Source organism: Hevea brasiliensis, chromosome 14 (assembly GCF_030052815.1).
Source record: "Hevea brasiliensis isolate MT/VB/25A 57/8 chromosome 14, ASM3005281v1, whole genome shotgun sequence".
Lineage (NCBI taxonomy): Eukaryota > Viridiplantae > Streptophyta > Magnoliopsida > Malpighiales > Euphorbiaceae > Hevea > Hevea brasiliensis.
In genome coordinates, this window is record NC_079506.1 from 162,997 (window position 1) to 181,415 (window position 18,419).

At 29.7% G+C, this 18,419-nt stretch overlaps 3 protein-coding genes across 3 annotated transcripts; 1 reads left to right on the top strand and 2 right to left on the bottom strand.

The window, feature by feature from the left end:
- Window positions 1-3,548: 3,548 nt before the first annotated feature.
- On the bottom strand, window positions 3,549-4,946 carry LOC110643700 (zinc finger A20 and AN1 domain-containing stress-associated protein 5). The gene has a single exon (XM_021796159.2). It carries the CDS (start codon window positions 4,496-4,498, stop codon window positions 3,962-3,964), a length of 537 nt encoding a protein of 178 aa, XP_021651851.2. The 5' UTR covers window positions 4,499-4,946; the 3' UTR covers window positions 3,549-3,961.
- A 3,967-nt stretch (window positions 4,947-8,913) lies between these two features.
- Window positions 8,914-12,443, bottom strand: LOC131173130 (zinc finger A20 and AN1 domain-containing stress-associated protein 8-like). Its single transcript, XM_058134943.1, has 3 exons — window positions 12,295-12,443; window positions 12,074-12,168; window positions 8,914-9,735 (listed from the first exon to the last, which is right to left on the bottom strand). The coding sequence occupies exon 3, from the start codon at window positions 9,712-9,714 to the stop codon at window positions 9,211-9,213; it is 504 nt and encodes a 167-aa protein (XP_057990926.1). The 5' UTR covers window positions 9,715-9,735; window positions 12,074-12,168; window positions 12,295-12,443; the 3' UTR covers window positions 8,914-9,210.
- A 2,959-nt stretch (window positions 12,444-15,402) lies between these two features.
- LOC131172661 (uncharacterized) lies at window positions 15,403-18,294 on the top strand. Its single transcript, XM_058134108.1, has 3 exons — window positions 15,403-15,810; window positions 17,669-17,769; window positions 17,883-18,294. Exons 1-3 carry the CDS (start codon window positions 15,676-15,678, stop codon window positions 18,277-18,279), a joined length of 633 nt encoding a protein of 210 aa, XP_057990091.1. The 5' UTR covers window positions 15,403-15,675; the 3' UTR covers window positions 18,280-18,294.
- Window positions 18,295-18,419: the final 125 nt, after the last annotated feature.

Here is an 18,419-nt window from a genome sequence, read left to right on the forward strand (position 1 = left end):
ATCCTATCCATAGTCCACACCACATCACCACGCCGCCAGCGCACGCTGCTTTGCTCCAAATTACCACAACAACATCCATGGTACATCAAATTATGAATGCAACATAAATCGTGCCTAGAGTTTAACTACATAAATATATGCATATAAGTGATGCATGGGCATCTTGAACATATAATAATATCGAAATTATAATTAAAATTAATATTTTACTCACGGACTTGGCGACAATCCGTGGCGGTGGGCGGAGGAAGAAAGGCATCGGCTCACGACAATTATATTACAATTATTTAATACAAATGACCCAATACAAATCGAAAAGACCCAATCGTCCTAAGTCGTGGCGAAAATCAGGTAAGTCTCCCTATACCTAGGACTTACCCAATCTGCAAAGGGCTCAAAACACACTTCTATATCCACAATCCATATATCCACAACTCAATCACATCGGGCCCATCAAATCAATCATAACATATGTAAAATTTCAATTTAGTCCTTATAATTGATCATTTTTGCAAAAACTGCTCAAATAAGCTCTAAAAATTATAAAACTCTGCCCCGTGGTCCTTAGAAATATTACTAAGCTATTGCAAAAGAATCGTAATTTTCTAAGCTACCACGAATATTTTATAATTTTTAATCCTATTTAAGCACTAGAAAATTACAAAAAGCAAGGTTGGGTTTACCTTTGCGATTCCGACTTGAGGCAGCGCTCGGGATGCACGACAATGGTGGGGTAGCCAAAACCTCGATCAATTGGAGACTTTTCCGGTGGTAGATGCATGCGTGGAAATTCAATCCGGACAAGCCGAATTTCCGCGAATTGAAGATACCTACACAAAGCCCAATAATAATATATAAAAATCAGGGTGTTACAACATAAATTAACTACAATCAATTATCAGCTAACAATAATAATTATTATCTATCAATTATCAGCTACATATAATAGCTAAACTAAACAGACACTCATGTGTTTATAGTTTGGTTTAGAGGAGTATTATTCGGGAATATTTTAACCAGATTTTTATAATATTTTATTAATTATAACATAAATTATATATTTAATCCTTTAATTAATTCAATTATAATTGATAATCGATGAATTTTCATTTGATTAACTGAATGAACACTCCTAATTTTACTACCTTGTAATACTTTTTATTTATCTTTAAATTTATTTTTCAATTATCTGAAATAATCTTGCAGGCAGAGGTTGCCAAAGTTGAAAATAACCATCCAATGAAGAGAATATAGAACAGGTTTATCAAATAATTGACAATAATAATAATAATAATAATGATAATAATCCATACAAATCCATACAAAGTTTCATTCCTCAAACTTCAATACCAAACAAACACTAAATCTTAAAAAAAAAATTTATTTTTTAAAATTTAACAATTTTATTAAATATATAAATATTTATATATATACATAAAATAAATATATATTATTAATTTTATATTACAATTAAATAATAAAAAATACTTCCACAGAAGTAATTCCCATGAAAAATCTACAAAAATAAATGAAACCTTTCACAAAAAAATATTTTAAAAATATTTTTCAAAAAAAATATTTTTATATTTTTTAATATTTTTTAATATTTATAATTTTTTTAAATAATTTAAAAAATAAAATTTCGATTTGGTTATTATAGTATCACTTTATTGATTAGACTTTTATACACTCAAATTAACAACGCTAAACTCTCTCAATATTTTCCCAAAATTTCAATTAGATATTTTATTAAGAAACTATCAAAAGAAGATTAATGGATCCAAACCCCAATCTCGTTGACAGCGACTTTATTTTTATCACCCACATCAGCTCTTTAAAAGATTTTGCTTATATGGTCCACTAATATTTGAACAGGTGGCTTTACTAGGGCAGAACCACGTGTAATATTATTTATGGGCCTATCTGTCAATATAAATGGTCCCCTTAGTCTGATTATCAACCATATTCCATAATTAAATAAGCAAAATTATAATTTTCTCATTTAAATTAAGATTTTTTAATTGTTAATAACTAATTAACAAGTTAAATTAAATAGCCCAAAGTCTTATTACTGCCTTTAATTCAATTAATTAATAATAACAATAAAATTTTAATTTTTATTGATTTTCAATTTTTTTTTAAAGAAAAAAAAATTTTAATTTTAGGTCGCTCCACATTTGATCACCAATCATGGAAATGGGTAGATTCCCCATCATTTGGCAACTAAGTTGCAACTTTTATTAGAAAAAGATAAAACCCTTTAATGGGCATGCGTGGCATGCCAATAATTTTTTAATTATAAAATAATAACAAAAATTAAAAATAAAATAATTATAGAAAATTAATATTTTAATCAAAATCAAATCATATGAGGTTTTTTTGGTTAAAATTTTTTAATTATGAAATTAATATTATATTTTTAATAGAATATGAGAGAGAAATATTCAGTAGTCATTATACAAATATTGAAACTTGACGTGTAATAATTGTCTTTGAATTCAAAGGGAAAAAAAAATAACCCACATATTTGGACTCCATCAATGGAATTTGTCAATTTTAACAAAAGAAAATATTATGAATTAAAAACCTTTGCACAACATAACATTAATGCCTATATATAGGACAAAGTATTAAAAAAAATGTGATTTAAATTGTTATTTTTTAAAAGAATATTAAAAATAACCTCCCAGTGATTTTTGTTTTAGGAACTCAATGAAAATTTATTATAAATTTTTTTTACCATAACAGCTGACAATTAATTATCGCAAGAGAGCAAAGCCAACTCAGTTCCCCATAAGAGAGCAACAAATGTACACCTCTCGTTGGTTTATATTTATCTCCTCCAAACAGCTTTTCATGCCCCTGCAGGGACACCCCCAACAATCTCTTTCAAAGATGGTCCCTACCCTCCAATTCCCATTCTCAATGCTTCCCAATACAAGCGAAACTGCACCTAATATAAATTCCACTTTATATAAAAATAAATTTAATAAAATTAAATATTTATTTTTAAATTTATATAAAATTAATTAAAAAATATATATGATAAATAAATTATATTTAATAACACATTTTTATATGAAATTAAACTTTCTGTAGTCACACAGTGCTCAATTATAGAAGCCCTTTGCACCACACCTAATCACAGCCGTCCGATCATCACACCATCCTCGAGATCTCACCTCACCACTTCTTCCAATACCACTATTATATTACAACAAACCCAAAACCCGAAAAACCATAAAACAATTTCCTCACGCAAATGTTCCCGTCATGACCAACTTTACAGCCTTTTACTTTCCTTTTATGCCTGCAGACGTGGCAGTGTTTAATTGGACGATGATATAATGCCAATCATGTCAAGGGAAAAGTAAATTTATCCCGATATTTTGCCCTCGCTAAATCAGGTTAAAAAACCAAGACAAATGTCAGAAGAAAACAAAACATCACATGTCATTTCCCTTCCCCACATATGGACCCCACAACTTTTCTTAACCTTCCAACTGAAATTTCCAGTTGCAAGCCAAATAAATAAATAATGAGCGAAATGACACAAAAACCATAAAGATTTCTTCTAATTTACATTCACATGCCATTGCCATATCTAAACCTCTCTCTCTCTCCAACACACTGAAGAAAAAACATCAAACAGCAAACACGATTCCACAATAATAACGTTAATAATCATATTAATAATAATAATAATGATTTTTCATTTCAAGAAAAAGACAAATAAAGAGAAGATTTATAGAAGAATTTTGATCTGGATGGTCTTCGAAACCATGATTGATTGGATTCAGGTTCATCGATCGATCTCCTTTCCTCTCCCTAAAATCTCTCACTAGCCGAAGACATCTCTATCTCTTCGTAGAGGAAAAAAGAGAAATGATCAGATCGAGAGTATCGATCATCGTGAAATTTTGGAAGTTTTCTGTTCAAATTTGACTTTTTTCTTTCTTTATCAAACTCTAACGATCTTCGCCGCCTTGACCACGGGGTTTTCTCTAGCGATCGCCTCCCGGCCGGCGGCTTTGTAGTCGTAGCTGCAATCGTGTCGATCAGAATACCGGTGTTCCCAGCAGAACAGCTCTCCACAACGGCATCTAAATCCGGTCAACCCAACCTTCTTCCTGCATCCTGAGCACGAGCACCGATTCACCTCCCTCTTAGCCAGCGCTACGTCGGATTTTTCCCGATCTATCGATGTCTCCGCCTTTTGACTCGTCTCCGAAAGCGGATCTCTCACAGGAGATCGAGATGTGCTAGATCTAGGTGATTTACTCGAGATCTCGCTCCCGGATGAGACACCAAGGGCTGATGATGCTGTAGTTGCAGGTGCCGCCGTCGTGGAATTAGAGGTGCTAGTGGTAGCGTTAAAACATTTCTGACACATATTATTAGTGGCAGGATTACCAGTAAATCCACAATTATTAACACACAAGGCAAGAGTTTCTGGCACCTTGAATTCAGTCTCTTCCTTCTCCGTCTTTTGAGCCATTTCTGGATCGATTCTTCTGATTCAAATCACCTCTCGTCCAAGATTTCAGAAACGAAATTGAAGATTCTTTAGCTAGAGAAAGAGGGAAGAGGAAGAGGAAGAGGACAGGTGAATTTTGGGGGTGGAGAGAGCGGAGGTGAAAGGGGATATGAAGAGAAGGAGAGGTCGGCAATGGCGATGGAATATGGGCCTCACAGAGACGCGTATCAAACATTTCTTTTCTGACTATGAGTGGAATTACGGAAATATCCTTGGGATTTAGGTGGAATTAATTAATTACCTGGGTTTTGGCTTGTTTTGTTAAGCGATTTGCGTTCTGACGTGTTACTCGTCATTATCGAGAAAATTATATAATGTGGTTTGCTTATTTTATGGAACTGTGGGACCGGTATTTTAAACCACTTGATTCTCTCTTAATTGCTTCTCCTATGCTTAATAAAAGCTTTGCTAATTGCTAATGTCATAGTTTTGATATTTTTTCAAAGGAATTTACTATTAATATTTTTCTGATAAATTGAACTTTAAATTAGACTCAAAATTAAAATTTTATGATTTTAAAAATAATTTAATTTTATTAAATTAAAACTCAATAATTATTTATTAGTAATATTAAAATTTCTCTTTTCAATATTTAAAAAATGGTATAATTATATTTTGCTTGTATATGTATTAATCACAAAAATTACATTTAAAATAATAAATTAAAGAATAAATGTAATTATAATTCAGATAAATTCGAGCTCAATTATTTATATAAATATATTTTTTTATTATTCACATTTTATTGAAGAATATATTATTTATATTTTATTTTTTAATAAAATAGGTGAGACTAACTCTCTAAAAAAAAGCATATCATGAAATGGGCATTATTCAAACCATATATAAAATATTTTTATCCAGCACTAAATAAATTTTTTAGAAATGGGAAAATGACAATTTTCAAATATTAGAGTTGCGTGTGGATTTTTTTTTTATTTTTATTTTATTAATTAAATTATTTATTTGAAAGGTAAGGAAAGGAAAATAGGCAGCTTTCAGCTGGGGAAAGTGGAAATCTAGATAGCTTAAAATTCAAGCGATATTGTCTCTGTTATACAATTGTTTTGTACTTTGACGGCAAATCCCAAAAGTCCAATCATTATTATAAATTGTTATTCTTAACAAAATATCCTAAAATTAAAGTCTTTAGTTGGTAGTAGGAATCAATATACATAATTTAATTTTATTTTAATCAATTTAAATATATTATCATTAGCCATGCTTATTAAATTAATTAAGTTTTGATAAAATTTAAATTCAAAATCTCACAATTTTAAAATATAATTTTAGTTGAAAATATATTTTATTCAATATAATCAAATACTACACTGAATTGATGAAATTTAAATATTTAAATAAATAAATCTTTAATTTTAGAATCAAACTAATTTGATTAATAATTTTTAAAATTTTTAATTTTCTATTGGTAATTTGATTACTTTTAATTTAATAAAATTTTTATTTATTAATTAATATATTTTTTATAATTTTATAATAATAGAAATTAAATACTATTTTTTATTAATGGACAAAATTTTGACTTCAATTATGTTCAATTTTCTTTAAATTTTAGTTCAATTAACATTTTAGAGATACCAATAGTTTTTGGTTAATTAATTGAAAATATATCATTAATTAATTTTAATATTGTAAAATAAAAGTTTATTCATAATTTAATAGTTTATTCTTTTCAATTTCTTATCCTTTGTCAAACTTTAACTAGATGAAAGGTAATTGAAATTATTCTAGAAGAAATCTATGAACATATTTTTGTTTTTTTTTTTTTTTACTATTTATGGTTGAGAATTGAGGATTAAGGAAACACACAAAGTTTTAAGCAAGATTTTCCTCCTTCATATGATTAGGATTTGTGATTTTTGAGCAATCATTTTATGACAATAAGGTTTAATTCTTTTGTATCTTTTTTTTTTTAATTATAACAAAATTAAAATTATTTTTAAGCTTTTATAGTCACAACAGACATACGGAGGCTCCAGTTAGACAAGTAGACATACGGAGACTTAAATTTGATAAGTAGAGCACATTAGGTTAGAGGATAGAAAGAAAAAAAAAGGGTAGACCTAAATTGTCTTGGAGGAGAGTAGTACAACATGACCTATAAGCATTACACATTTTTTAGGATTTAACCCAAAATCGTTCAGAGTGGAGAAAGCGAATTCATATAGCAGACTCCAAATTTTTGGAATAAAGGCTTAGTTGAGTTGAGTTGAGTTGTATCGTCACAACATTAAAATGTATTTTATAAAATTTTCATATTATTACTATATTTAAAATTCAATTAAATACCATCTCTTATTAATGGCATTAAAATTTTCTTTATATTTTCTCTGTTTATTTTTATTTATTATTGAAAAAATTGAGACTATAGTAATATTTCTCTGTGTGCATGGTGTTTGTTAGAGTAATATTTATGATAAAAAATTTTAATAATTATATGTTTAATAAAAAAATTAAGACAATTATTATATATATATATATAATAAATACACTTTAACAGTTAATTATAATGAAATTTATATAAAATTTATTAAAATAATTAATAGTTATAATATTTAATTTTTAATAATATAATAATTATTATTATTAAATAAAAAAGTCTACATAAGAAATTAAAAAATTATAAAATAGATTTAAGACTATAGTAAGTTGGCAGAATACATCTTGCACAAAAATCCGCCGACATGCACCAACAGTCTCTGGAATTAGCCAATAAGGAATCGGTCCATCAAACCAATGGCTCCACTACACATACAATAATAAGGACAGGGGCAAATAAGTCATTTTACAGAACAACCGCAACCCACTTGCTGGTTGATGGCGACAAGGAAGCAGGAAGCTTTGAGCCGCCCAATCTGACCGCCCACTCCACTACCTTTCCTCAGTTTTCTCGTCCTCCGTCGCCTGGCCATCACGTGTGCTTTACACGCGTACGTGCTTCGTTCAGCCCTGTCTCTGCGAGCGCGTGGGTTGCTTGCTCTCTCAACGTGCAAAACATGTGATTACCACTAGTTGATTAATGCTTAATTACTTAAACAAATTATGTGTTTTGAATTTGTTCAATTCAAGTCGTTTTTTATAATAACTGACTAAGAAATAAAAAATTATTAAAATTTTATTTATTTAATAATATTAAAATCACTCATAAAATTTTAAATTATAATTAAAAAATAAAAAATAATAATTAAAATTTAAATAACTATGATGATTGCTTTATTATTTTTTATTTAATTTTTATTAAATAATCTTTGCTTTTCTTTTATACAATTTGAAAGCTGGTCTGGAAAATTAGCGGAATCTACGCGGCTAACCAACGCCATATGGAAAAAAAAATAAAAAAAAAAAATAAAAAAAGGTTTGGGCGGTTATTGGTGGGTCCACCACTTGACCTGGTCTCCTTGATGTGACCTAGTATAAAGTCAAACAGAGTTCAGGGTAAGCTTGAACGGCTCTGATTCATCCACAATGCCTGCGTTCACCACTTGCCGTTTTCTCAATGAAGCAGCGAAACTGGGGCTTTGTGCTCGGCCACACGTGACCATGCCACTAGATAAAATCGCTTTCATCGGATAAGGAGCGGTTCTGTAGGTCCCATTCACGATTGGTCCCACCTACCTACAAATTTTCAGTTTTCATGGATAGTAATTTAATTATCTCCTCATTCGACTTTCACCCATATTAATGTCTTCTTTCAGCAGTTTGAGTGGTGATAGTTCAGTAGATATCTTAATTTTTTAATTTTTTCAAATTTTTATTAAAATAAAATTTATTTATTATTTAATTTTTAAAAATTAAAAAATAAAAAATTAAATTTAAGTCTATTAAAATAAATAATTCGCTTTTAAATTCAATATTCTTGTATAGTGACCAAAGAAGATGAGCCTAGTGCGGGTTGCCAGCCCAACCTCACAGCCTTTTTGTAGTTCGCACGAACAGGATCAAATTAGAACGCCCCACAATCTTTTTTAGTTTGCACAAGCAGAACCAAATTAGAATGGCGTAATTAAAAAAAAAAATTTTTTTTTCCTTTATGACAATCTAATCCAAACATTTAAATTTTAATAAAAGTAATCAAATTTTTGAAAGTTAAAATCTTATCCAATTTTCAGAATTTAATAAAAAAAAAATCATTTCTAGACATTGTCAGAATTTTATCCTTTATCTACTACAAGATTGATAAATGATACAAATTTGGTGAAGATTTAAGAACTAAAGAGAAACACAAGGTTAGAGATTTAACTTCATAGTATTTGAGTCATCTTGGGGACTGAAAGCTCTCCAATTAGAGTTGGAGGTGAATTAAAGAAAGAAAAAAAGCAGCACAAGGTAAGCTATCCTACAAAAGGAGCATAGAATGTGAAAATTTGACATCAAATACCACAAATGTCCGAGACTGTCTAGACAATGATGACCAAGAGAAGTTCAACAGTGAAATAAAATAGCAAACCACAAGTGAAACATTACATGCACCATTTCACTTAGCCTAACAAGCACTACCTTCTAGGGTATAGAAAGCTAATAATTTGGAAAGATGTCAGGTCATGTGTTATTCAACCTTTGACATCTTGATGTAAGATGAGCAATGGGGTAGAAGACTCGTGCATGGCATCCAAAGCTTAATGTAATACCTTCCACATGCAGGAATCTCTATCTCAGATTTTATCGAGCTTTTCAGCCTTGACAATGGGGTTGGCCTTGGCAATAGCATCTCGAGAAGCAGTTTGATAATCATAGGTGCAACCATGCTTGTCTGAGTAGCGATGAATTGAACAGAAAATATTTCCACATCGACAATTGAAGCCAGTTAAACCAACACGTTTCCTGCAAGTGCTGCACCTATTTGGACCTGTTTTCACCATTGTATCACCATCAGTATTCAGAGCTGAGTTCGAGGATGACAGTCTAGAGGTGACCGGAGTCTCTGCTGAACTAGGTTGCAGATCCATTGCACCAACAGTCGTGTTGCTAGAGCTTCCATTCTCAGCAAACCTAGGGTATGATGAAGCAAGTTTAGCGTGTTCTTGCTTCAGTATGAAGTCTTTGTGGCACTTAGAACACATGTTCATTGTTGCTGCACTACCAAAGAATCCACAACCATTGACACAAAGCTTGGGAGCCCCAGGAGGAACTTGGCATCCTGTCTCATTGTGCTCCATCACGTAAAAAAGACAACTTTCCTGCACCAGACTTGACTTGTTAAAAATAGAAAAGAATGAAGATAGAAGGAAAAGGACCAGAACAATGAATCCGGAAATGATTATTGCCCCCAACCTCACATCCTCAAATTCACATAGGCAAATACACCAGTATTCTGTTGTGCCCCTCCTGGGCCTCTCTCAATATCCCAATGGAAACACACACATAAATGGCAATTATCAACAAATTAAAATTACCATAGGTCTCAGCATGAACTACACCAAAATTAATTCAGGAACCAAATAAAAAGAGATTCACATGAGAAGTTTAAGAAGAATAAAGAAAACTATAATTCACTAAAAATAGGAAAGGTGCCTCCTTTTGGAGTAAGACAGGTTAATCTAATTGGAATCTTTCCAAAATAGCAATTCATTTAGCATAAAGGAGCATTGAAGACAGGCAGAAATGCCAACCTTTGATCTAATAGCAATGAATTCTATCGATCACGGTAGCCTCCACAGCCTAATACTACTGTCCTAAGAAGCCATGGCAACAATTTTTTTAACATTGCCACCTGAACAAATGTACTTCTATTTACACATTTCAATAAAACAAGTAAACGCCTTTAACAGGTCTCAACCAAATTCACAATAAATGGTGATGGATTCAACCCTACTAAACACAATTAATGTTCATTTCAAAACCTTCACTCTGAAAAATACATTAACAATCCAAAAAATTCACAACATCAAAAGAAAATAGAAAGAGACATTACATTTTCTTATACAAGCTTCATTGAGTCAAACAAATATCACAAATGCAAAAATGCAAAAAAAATAAAAATAAAAAATAAAAAGAATAATAAAAGGAGCAGAGAGTCTCACCCAAAAAAAAAAGAGAGAGAGAGGAGGGAGAGTAGGAAAATAAGAAAGCAATTCATTGTTTGAAAGAACTTCATTATATGTGAAAAGGAACCAGAATGTGCAAAGAAAACCAATTAAACAACAAAAACAATTTTTGTGGTGAACCACAAATCTATTAGCTGTTAACTATAGACTTTAGGCCAATACCTTCACAACTTTGTTGTTCTAAAGTTTGCTACCTGAGTAAATTTAAGATATTTGCACCTAACATTCTAACTTTATAAGTTGAGCTCTCTTCAAAATTTTATGCATGATCAAATTTGCACACTCTTACTACAGGCCAATAAAAATGCATGTAGCCACGTTGAATGGTCTTGCTTTCCATAATTTGCTTCAACTTCTAAAATAAAGATAATCTTTCATTAGAGTTTCTCATTCCAGCATCCATTACATGCCCCATCCAATCCAATGTAAAGGACATGGCACATAGAACATTTCAAGGCCAACTAGTTGGCAAACAGAATGATCATAGCTCTTCGGCATGTGGAAAATTTTCTCTTTTTCTTTTTTAATTCCCAGTGATTTTATGGTTATTGTCATGTTCCTCGTATGAGACATATAGACATGTTGAAATTTTTTTACACTGCAAAGCTAAGTGTGTATGGGTCTGGCAACAACTCAAGGAAAACAAAACATTAAAAAAAAAAAACTGACAAGTTTAATTAAAAGGCAGAACATAGACATAGACGACATACATGGCACACATTCTTTCATTCAAATGGCCTTTTTTTAGCACTTGAGGTCCCCATTGTTCCCTGTCTATTTTGGATAGAACATGGTAAAAAAATCCAAATGTGCATTTCCTCTGCCTGCACGGCAGCAACGGCAAACAAAAAGAACAACAAACTACAATTTGTTTCCCTCAGCTATGTTTTTCACCTAAAATTTCCACCCAAATCCCAAATTGGAGTGAAAACTGTAGTAAAAGAAGGTGAAAAACTTTTCCCGTGCATTCCATATTTTCCCTTTTCTCATTTACAAACCAGAAAATTACAAAAAAATCCCAATATTTACTGTTGTCTAGCAATATGAACAACATCAAGTGCAATTGAGGTCCTAAATAACAAATAAAACATGTTACTTTTAGCATAACCTTCAAACCATATCTTTCAAACAACTATTACAATGTCAGGCAATAACCGAATGGAAGAACAAATTCAATCCAAGTACAAGGTACAAAGCAATCAAAACATCTTCCACAAAAAATTCCCTGGCTTCAATCCAGCACGCAAAGTTCTCAATAGCTGTACTACAGTATACACACACACAAATATGTGGTTGTGTGTGTATGGTACACACCATTACAAGTGCAAATTACATCAACCACTCTCCAAATATCAATCAAAAGATACGAAACCACAGTTTAAGAAAAAAAGATTGTAAATTGAAGCCGAGTTCCACTAGATATAACTCTAAATCGTATTGTGGGTAACTGGAACAAAACTTTTACCGTTACCTGTTTGCAGGGAATATAGTCTTTTAAAACCCGCAACCTCTGGTGAATCCAAGGTCCTAAAAAATCCGCCAATCAGAGATTAGTCTTGAACTCCCCTGAACAAAACCCAACAAGGCAAAATCATTAAATGATACACTAGAATTGAACCCGTCTCAAATATCAGAGGAAAAAACCATCTATACAAACATGGACGAAAAGAAAACAGAAAGGGAGAGAGAGACCTATGGAGTAAGCAAGAAGTGAGGGGAGTGGCAGAGAGGAGAAAGACAGAGAGCATCGAGATGGGGGTTATCACCCCTGGTGATGACGGATTGATCCGGTGTGGTAGGTTCTAGAGAGTAAGTATACGTGATTGGTCTTATTGGAACAAATTTGGAGATAAATAACACAATTCATTACCTAATACCTATACTTAATTCCTTTATGTTTTTATGTTAATTAATTAAAAATAATTTTCATTTTCCATAAACATTAAAAAATGAAAAATACTTTTACTTATCAATAATTGAAAATAATGTTTTAAATTAAAAAATAAAAAATTGTTGATATCTTTTATAATTAAAAATTATTATAAAATACGTTTAATACTTTTTTTACTATTAAAAATTTTATAATACGTGTTATTAATTTATTTATAATAATATAATTATTTTTTATTATAAATAAATATTTTAAAATTATTGTTTAATGTTAAAAATTTTAAAATTAAAAAATTAATTTGTAATTCTTCACTTCAAAATTGGCATGTTTAAATAAAAAATAAATTTTCAGTTTTTTTGAATAATTTTCATAAAATAACTTCAGTTTTTCACAATTTAACGAATTTTTTTTATTTTTTATAAAATAATTATTTTCAATAAATTTTAAATAAAATAATTTTTAACAATACTTACTAAATACAATTATTCAATTAATTCTTAAAAATTATTAATTTAAAAAAATACTTTAACTATTGAACGTTAGTATTAATTATTAATTAATTGAAATAATAAAAAAAAAAGTAAAAGAAAAAGAGAGAGACAGACCATGTGAATAGGGTGGGATTGGGAGCGTGTGATTGGTTCTTAAAGGAAAGGGGTGGCGAGATTACGTGTAGTATTTGGTTTGTTTGGGTATTGTGAGCGAGTCAGAAAGAATACGTGGCAACTGCTTGTGGCTTCCATGTCCTCTTCTGATTTCTCTTCCACCTCCACGAATCTTATATTTCTTTATCATGTGATTAAACAAATAAATAAATAAATACAGTTTAGAGATAATAATAGATAGCAAAAATTAATTTACTAGAATCTGATTTATATTTTTAAAATTTAAATTTATCTTAAATATAATTAAAATTTATTTTTAATTATTTAAATTTATCTTAAATTTAATTATTATTATTTAAAAAATATTTAAATCTATTTAATTTTATATATTTAATTAATAATCTATATAAAAAATTATTTTTATTAATAATTTATATTTTAAAAATTTAATAATTTCAAAAAAAAAATTCTATTTTATTTATATAAAATAAAATATATAAAAATTTATAAATATTATTAAAAAATATATATATATTTATATTTAATTAAATATTTATATAAAACGAGTTCGGATAATGGATACCCAACATATAAAACCCAAAACCGTTACGGATATTAAATTTTAAACTCAAATCCATCATAAACCCGATTATGTATTATCCAAATCTGTTTTATTAGGGTTCGATCGGATCGAATACCGACAAAAACTTGACCCGTTGTCATCCCTATACACTTTCAATATAATGGTAAAATTTGGATGCTATAAAAATATATTGTAATTTAAAAAAAAATAAAAATTATACTTCTAGCATGAATATTCCGAGTAAGGGATTTAAAAGTTAAATAAATAAAAATATTATTTTCATTATAAATTAGTTAATGGATTATGGTAAATGGGAAGTGCAATTTGTAGCATGGATAAATTCAATAATCAAGATAAAATAAAACATATGAATAATGAAGTAAAAATTAACTAATCATTAAAGAGGTTTCATAATCATTCTAAGATGAGGGAATTTGCACATAGGGGCAATCATTATTAAGGACTCATTTGATTGTTTCATTGTAAGAGCTATCACTTTTTGATAGTTAAGTTTTGAGTTTCTTATGCTAATAAATATATATATATATCCGGTATTTTTTTTTATAATATTTTAAATATGATTAATATATGATTTTTTTTATAATATTATCACGTAATATTTTTTATTTTATGTAAGTTATAAATTATTTAATAGTTACTTTATTAATACTATAATAAGTAATCATTAGTATAAAATAATTTATAATATATTAATATATATTAATTATATATATTTATATATATATTATTTATTAATAGATATTAATTATTTATATTATTAAAATTTTATTAAAAAATAGAGATAAGAGTAATATAGATAAAATTTAAAATAATTAATAAAAATTTACAATATTACATTATTTTTATATATTAAAATTATAAAAAATATATAAATTAAAATTATTAATAGTCACCTGCATTAACACGGACAATTTATTTAATGAAGTGAATAAAAATAACGCAATTACTAATGCTATCTTCAAAACTAAAGTTTAAGTTTACATAATCTAATTTTTTTTTCCTTAACCAAATTTATTAAAACTTAAATTTGATACCTCACAATTGACTATAATATAAACACATTCTTTTTCATATGGAGAAAAGTGGTGACTAGATATTCATTTAGGAATTGATCCAAAACTAAAATTGGATTAATTGAAATTATTTAAAATTCACATTACATAAAAATAAAATTGAATAATTTAATTTAAATTAAATTAAATTTAAAAAACTTGAATCATTTAATATACATAAATGTTAGTATATTTTCATATTTACTATAATTTTATTAAGAAATGTGTATTTTTTTAATAATATAATAATGAATATTTTATTAAAAATTAAAATTTTATAAAATTTAATTAAATTTATTTTTAATTAATTTTTATATTTAAAGTAAAATAATTAAATTATTTTTAACTTAAAAAATAAAAAATAATTTCATTTTTAAAGAAATATAAATAGGCTTCAATTAAATTCTTTTGATTTATTAAAAATAAACCAATAGTGTCCCTCTACGAATTCCCTCAACATTCTATTTGGACCTTCTATCTCTATATATATGTTTATAATTATTATTTTTTTATTTATTTAATTTATATTTTATAATTGAATTAAATTTATAAATTTTACCATATAAAAATAAGTTTTTTTTTAATAATTTTAATATATGTTTAGGTTTTGCTTTATTTTATTTTTTTTGGCGAATAAAGTTTGGTTTTATTTAATCCATTCTGATTTCCTTTACTGAATTAAAATCCCGGGGTGTGAAACCCCCAAACCAAAACTCCCTCTCTCAACCCTCTTTCCATCACTTTCTCAAGAAAACACAATCCTAAACTTCTCACATTCTTCCACTTGCGTTATCGCCGCCCTTTCCAAATCTATCTCGTCCCTGTTGCCTTTTAATTTTGGGGATCGTGGATTGGAAAGGCGTTTAAAGAGAGTAATTTATTAGGGTTTTTGTTTGATAGAAAAGCCAGAGAGAGAGAAAGATGGGGAGCGTGGATCGACTTGAGGATCGGACGTTTAAGGTTAATTTCACCGGAGATGGAGCGGATAAGTTGAGAGAGAGCGTTAAGGATAAGCTCAAGGAGTTCATGGGCGATTATACTGACGATACGCTTGTGGTAATGCATATGTATATACATATGTGGAAATCTTTGTTTGTATGTTGGGACTTTGATGCCTTTGCGTGCTGTGTAATTTCTTTGAACTATCGAATACAATTTCTCAATTGGTTTGGTTTGTTGGGAAATTTTATACGTCCCTGTCATTGTTAGGTTTTGGAATGAAATTCTTTTCAGAGCTTAGTTTGAACGTGCCAGGAGGATAACATTCATGCCTAAATGCCCTATCCCTGTATTTATTTAATTATTTATATTTTTTTGAAATGATTGATGTTTATTTTCGAAGTGATTTTAGATAAGAATTTGGGAGTGCTTTAGAGATCTGAGTTTATGTATTTGGCTATCAGCAAGAAGAAGTGCAGTTGTGCGCTCAAGATAGCGGATTTGTTGAGGTTTATCTAGTTAGGATTTCAGTTGCGAAGTGGCTTCCTTATTGTCTAATCACCTCAATATTTTTTTTCAAGGGTTTTCATGTGGAAAGCTTGTTTGAGAATAAGGCTGTTATAATTTAATAATAGCAGAAATCTCTTTCATTGGAGAGGAGTTTAATTATTGATAGCTTGTTGATGCATTTTAATGCTATTTGGTTCTTGGGTTTGGATTGATGGATCTCAATAGAGGACAAGGCAACAGTAACCTGATGGACCATATCCATAGGGCACTGATGCTTAACATTTTGAAGGTTTTGCTGAAAAATACAATTGAAATGATGGGCTTGGTACCTCCTGTTGTTTTATCTCATGGCAGTTGAACATGAATTTTAAGATATGGGAACATGTTGCTGACAGTAGTTGTAGATGAAATGTTGCTATTTAGGAAAAACCAAAAGTTCTGTTTATTGGGGGCAGTCTTGGTGCAATGTTAAGATTGAATTTTTGTTACTGTAAAGTTATGGGTTCAAGTTATGGAAATACTCTCTACCAAAGGCAGGGTAAGGGGAACCCTAAGCGCTAGGCACGCCTTAATTGAGCTGATGAGCCTTTTCCTTCTGTGTTGATTGGTTAATTTAAAATGGGCTTAATTAGCTGGAATATTTAGGGTTTATTTGGCATTGCTGTTAGAGCTGTTGTTGGGAAAAAAACATTCTTAGATATGTTAGTTAGAAAGTATTAAAAATTGATTTAAAATTAAATGTGACATGTTTTAGCCGTAAAAAACACTGCAATACTTTTTTAAACTACTCTTTTCAACAGTATCTAAAATAATATATATTTTTTAAAAAGTGCTTTTTCCTTTTTGTACCATGAACCTCAATGCCAAATGGGGCTTTAATCTAGCAGTTTGTTTTGTCTATTAAGTGGACTATTCAGGACGTCGTGTTTCTTAATATGGGTAATGCTTACTGCGGTTCCATAAAAGAAACAAAATTTGCTCTTGTTCTTTTGTTGGTTGAAGTATGTTTATTTGAGAGCTATAGAGGTACATTAACTTACAATTTGTTTCTATTGTTCATAAGGATATTTTGTGGTTGCTGGTGCTTGGTCACATAAACTGAAGGCCCCATTTTGCTTCATTTGATGTAAAGATAAAATTTAGGTGATTAAGTGCATTTGATATCATGCAGTCTTTTAATCTGAAAAATTCTTCTTTGTCAGTTCTATTAACCAACTCCAGGCTCTCAATGATGCATTGTACTGTCCTTCTATTGTGTATATTTCATTTCGGTTGTTGTAATTCTGTTTGAGTATTAATGGGTGTCAAGAATGATTGTTGATGTATATGCCTCTATATTTCTGTTGTGATGTTTTCTGTAATTCAGCGGAGGATTTTATGAATATCTCTTTTATCTTTGAAATGAAAATGTTTTTAGTTTTTAAGTGATGTGGAATCATAATATTTCAAGTTCTGGCATTGGCAGGAATACGTGATTGTCTTACTGAGAAATGGCAGGCGTAAAGAAGAAGCTAGGCATGAATTGCATGTTTTTCTGGGGGATGATAGTGATTCTTTTGTATCTTGGTAATTTGATTCTTATTCCATTTTATGAGAAATTTGAGGTTGTAAAAATATATGGCTGGCAACTTTGGTTTACATTATCCTCATCAATGATGACAATATTTATATTTGAACAGGTTGTGGGATCACCTGGCTTCAAATTTGGACTTATATGTACAGCCTCAGGAGACTTATGTAAGTGATGTAGTCCAAACAAAACCCACACTGGGAGACCATGCTGGGAGCGATGAATCTCATCATATTGATTCCGAATCTGGGAAAGGGAAGTCTGATAACTTATCCGTAAGTCGACACAAAAGAGAATGGAAAGGCTTAATGAGGGATGCAACTGAACCACCTCCTCTTCGAAGCTCTGAGGTTGATATTGGACATTTGGATGAAAGAAGTCATCACAAATCAAGTCATGCAAGAAGATCTCCATCTCCTTGCCCTCCACAACAGAAGAAGAGGAGTCGGCAGGATGAGCGACAGCATATGAAGGTTTATTTTCTTTTCCTCTCCGTGTTTCACTAAGAATCAGGGCGTGGAAATTGAACTACTTTGTTATTATCTTAGTTGGGTGGTGCATATTTTAGAGCAACTTCAAACTTTAGTTGAATTCTTTAGTGAAATATGTAATGAGATGGTAAAACTGTTCACCTACTTTTTTTTTG

Coding starts and splice junctions, on each gene's coding strand:
- LOC131173130 (XM_058134943.1), bottom strand. CDS start 9,714: ATGGAGCACAATGAGACAGGATGCCAAGTTCCTCCTGGGGCTCCCAAG.
- LOC110643700 (XM_021796159.2), bottom strand. CDS start 4,498: ATGGCTCAAAAGACGGAGAAGGAAGAGACTGAATTCAAGGTGCCAGAA.
- LOC131172661 (XM_058134108.1), top strand. CDS start 15,676: ATGGGGAGCGTGGATCGACTTGAGGATCGGACGTTTAAGGTTAATTTC. Junction 15,811..17,668: donor ATACTGACGATACGCTTGTG/GTAATGCATATG, acceptor TGGCATTGGCAG/GAATACGTGATTGTCTTACT. Junction 17,770..17,882: donor AGTGATTCTTTTGTATCTTG/GTAATTTGATTC, acceptor ATATTTGAACAG/GTTGTGGGATCACCTGGCTT.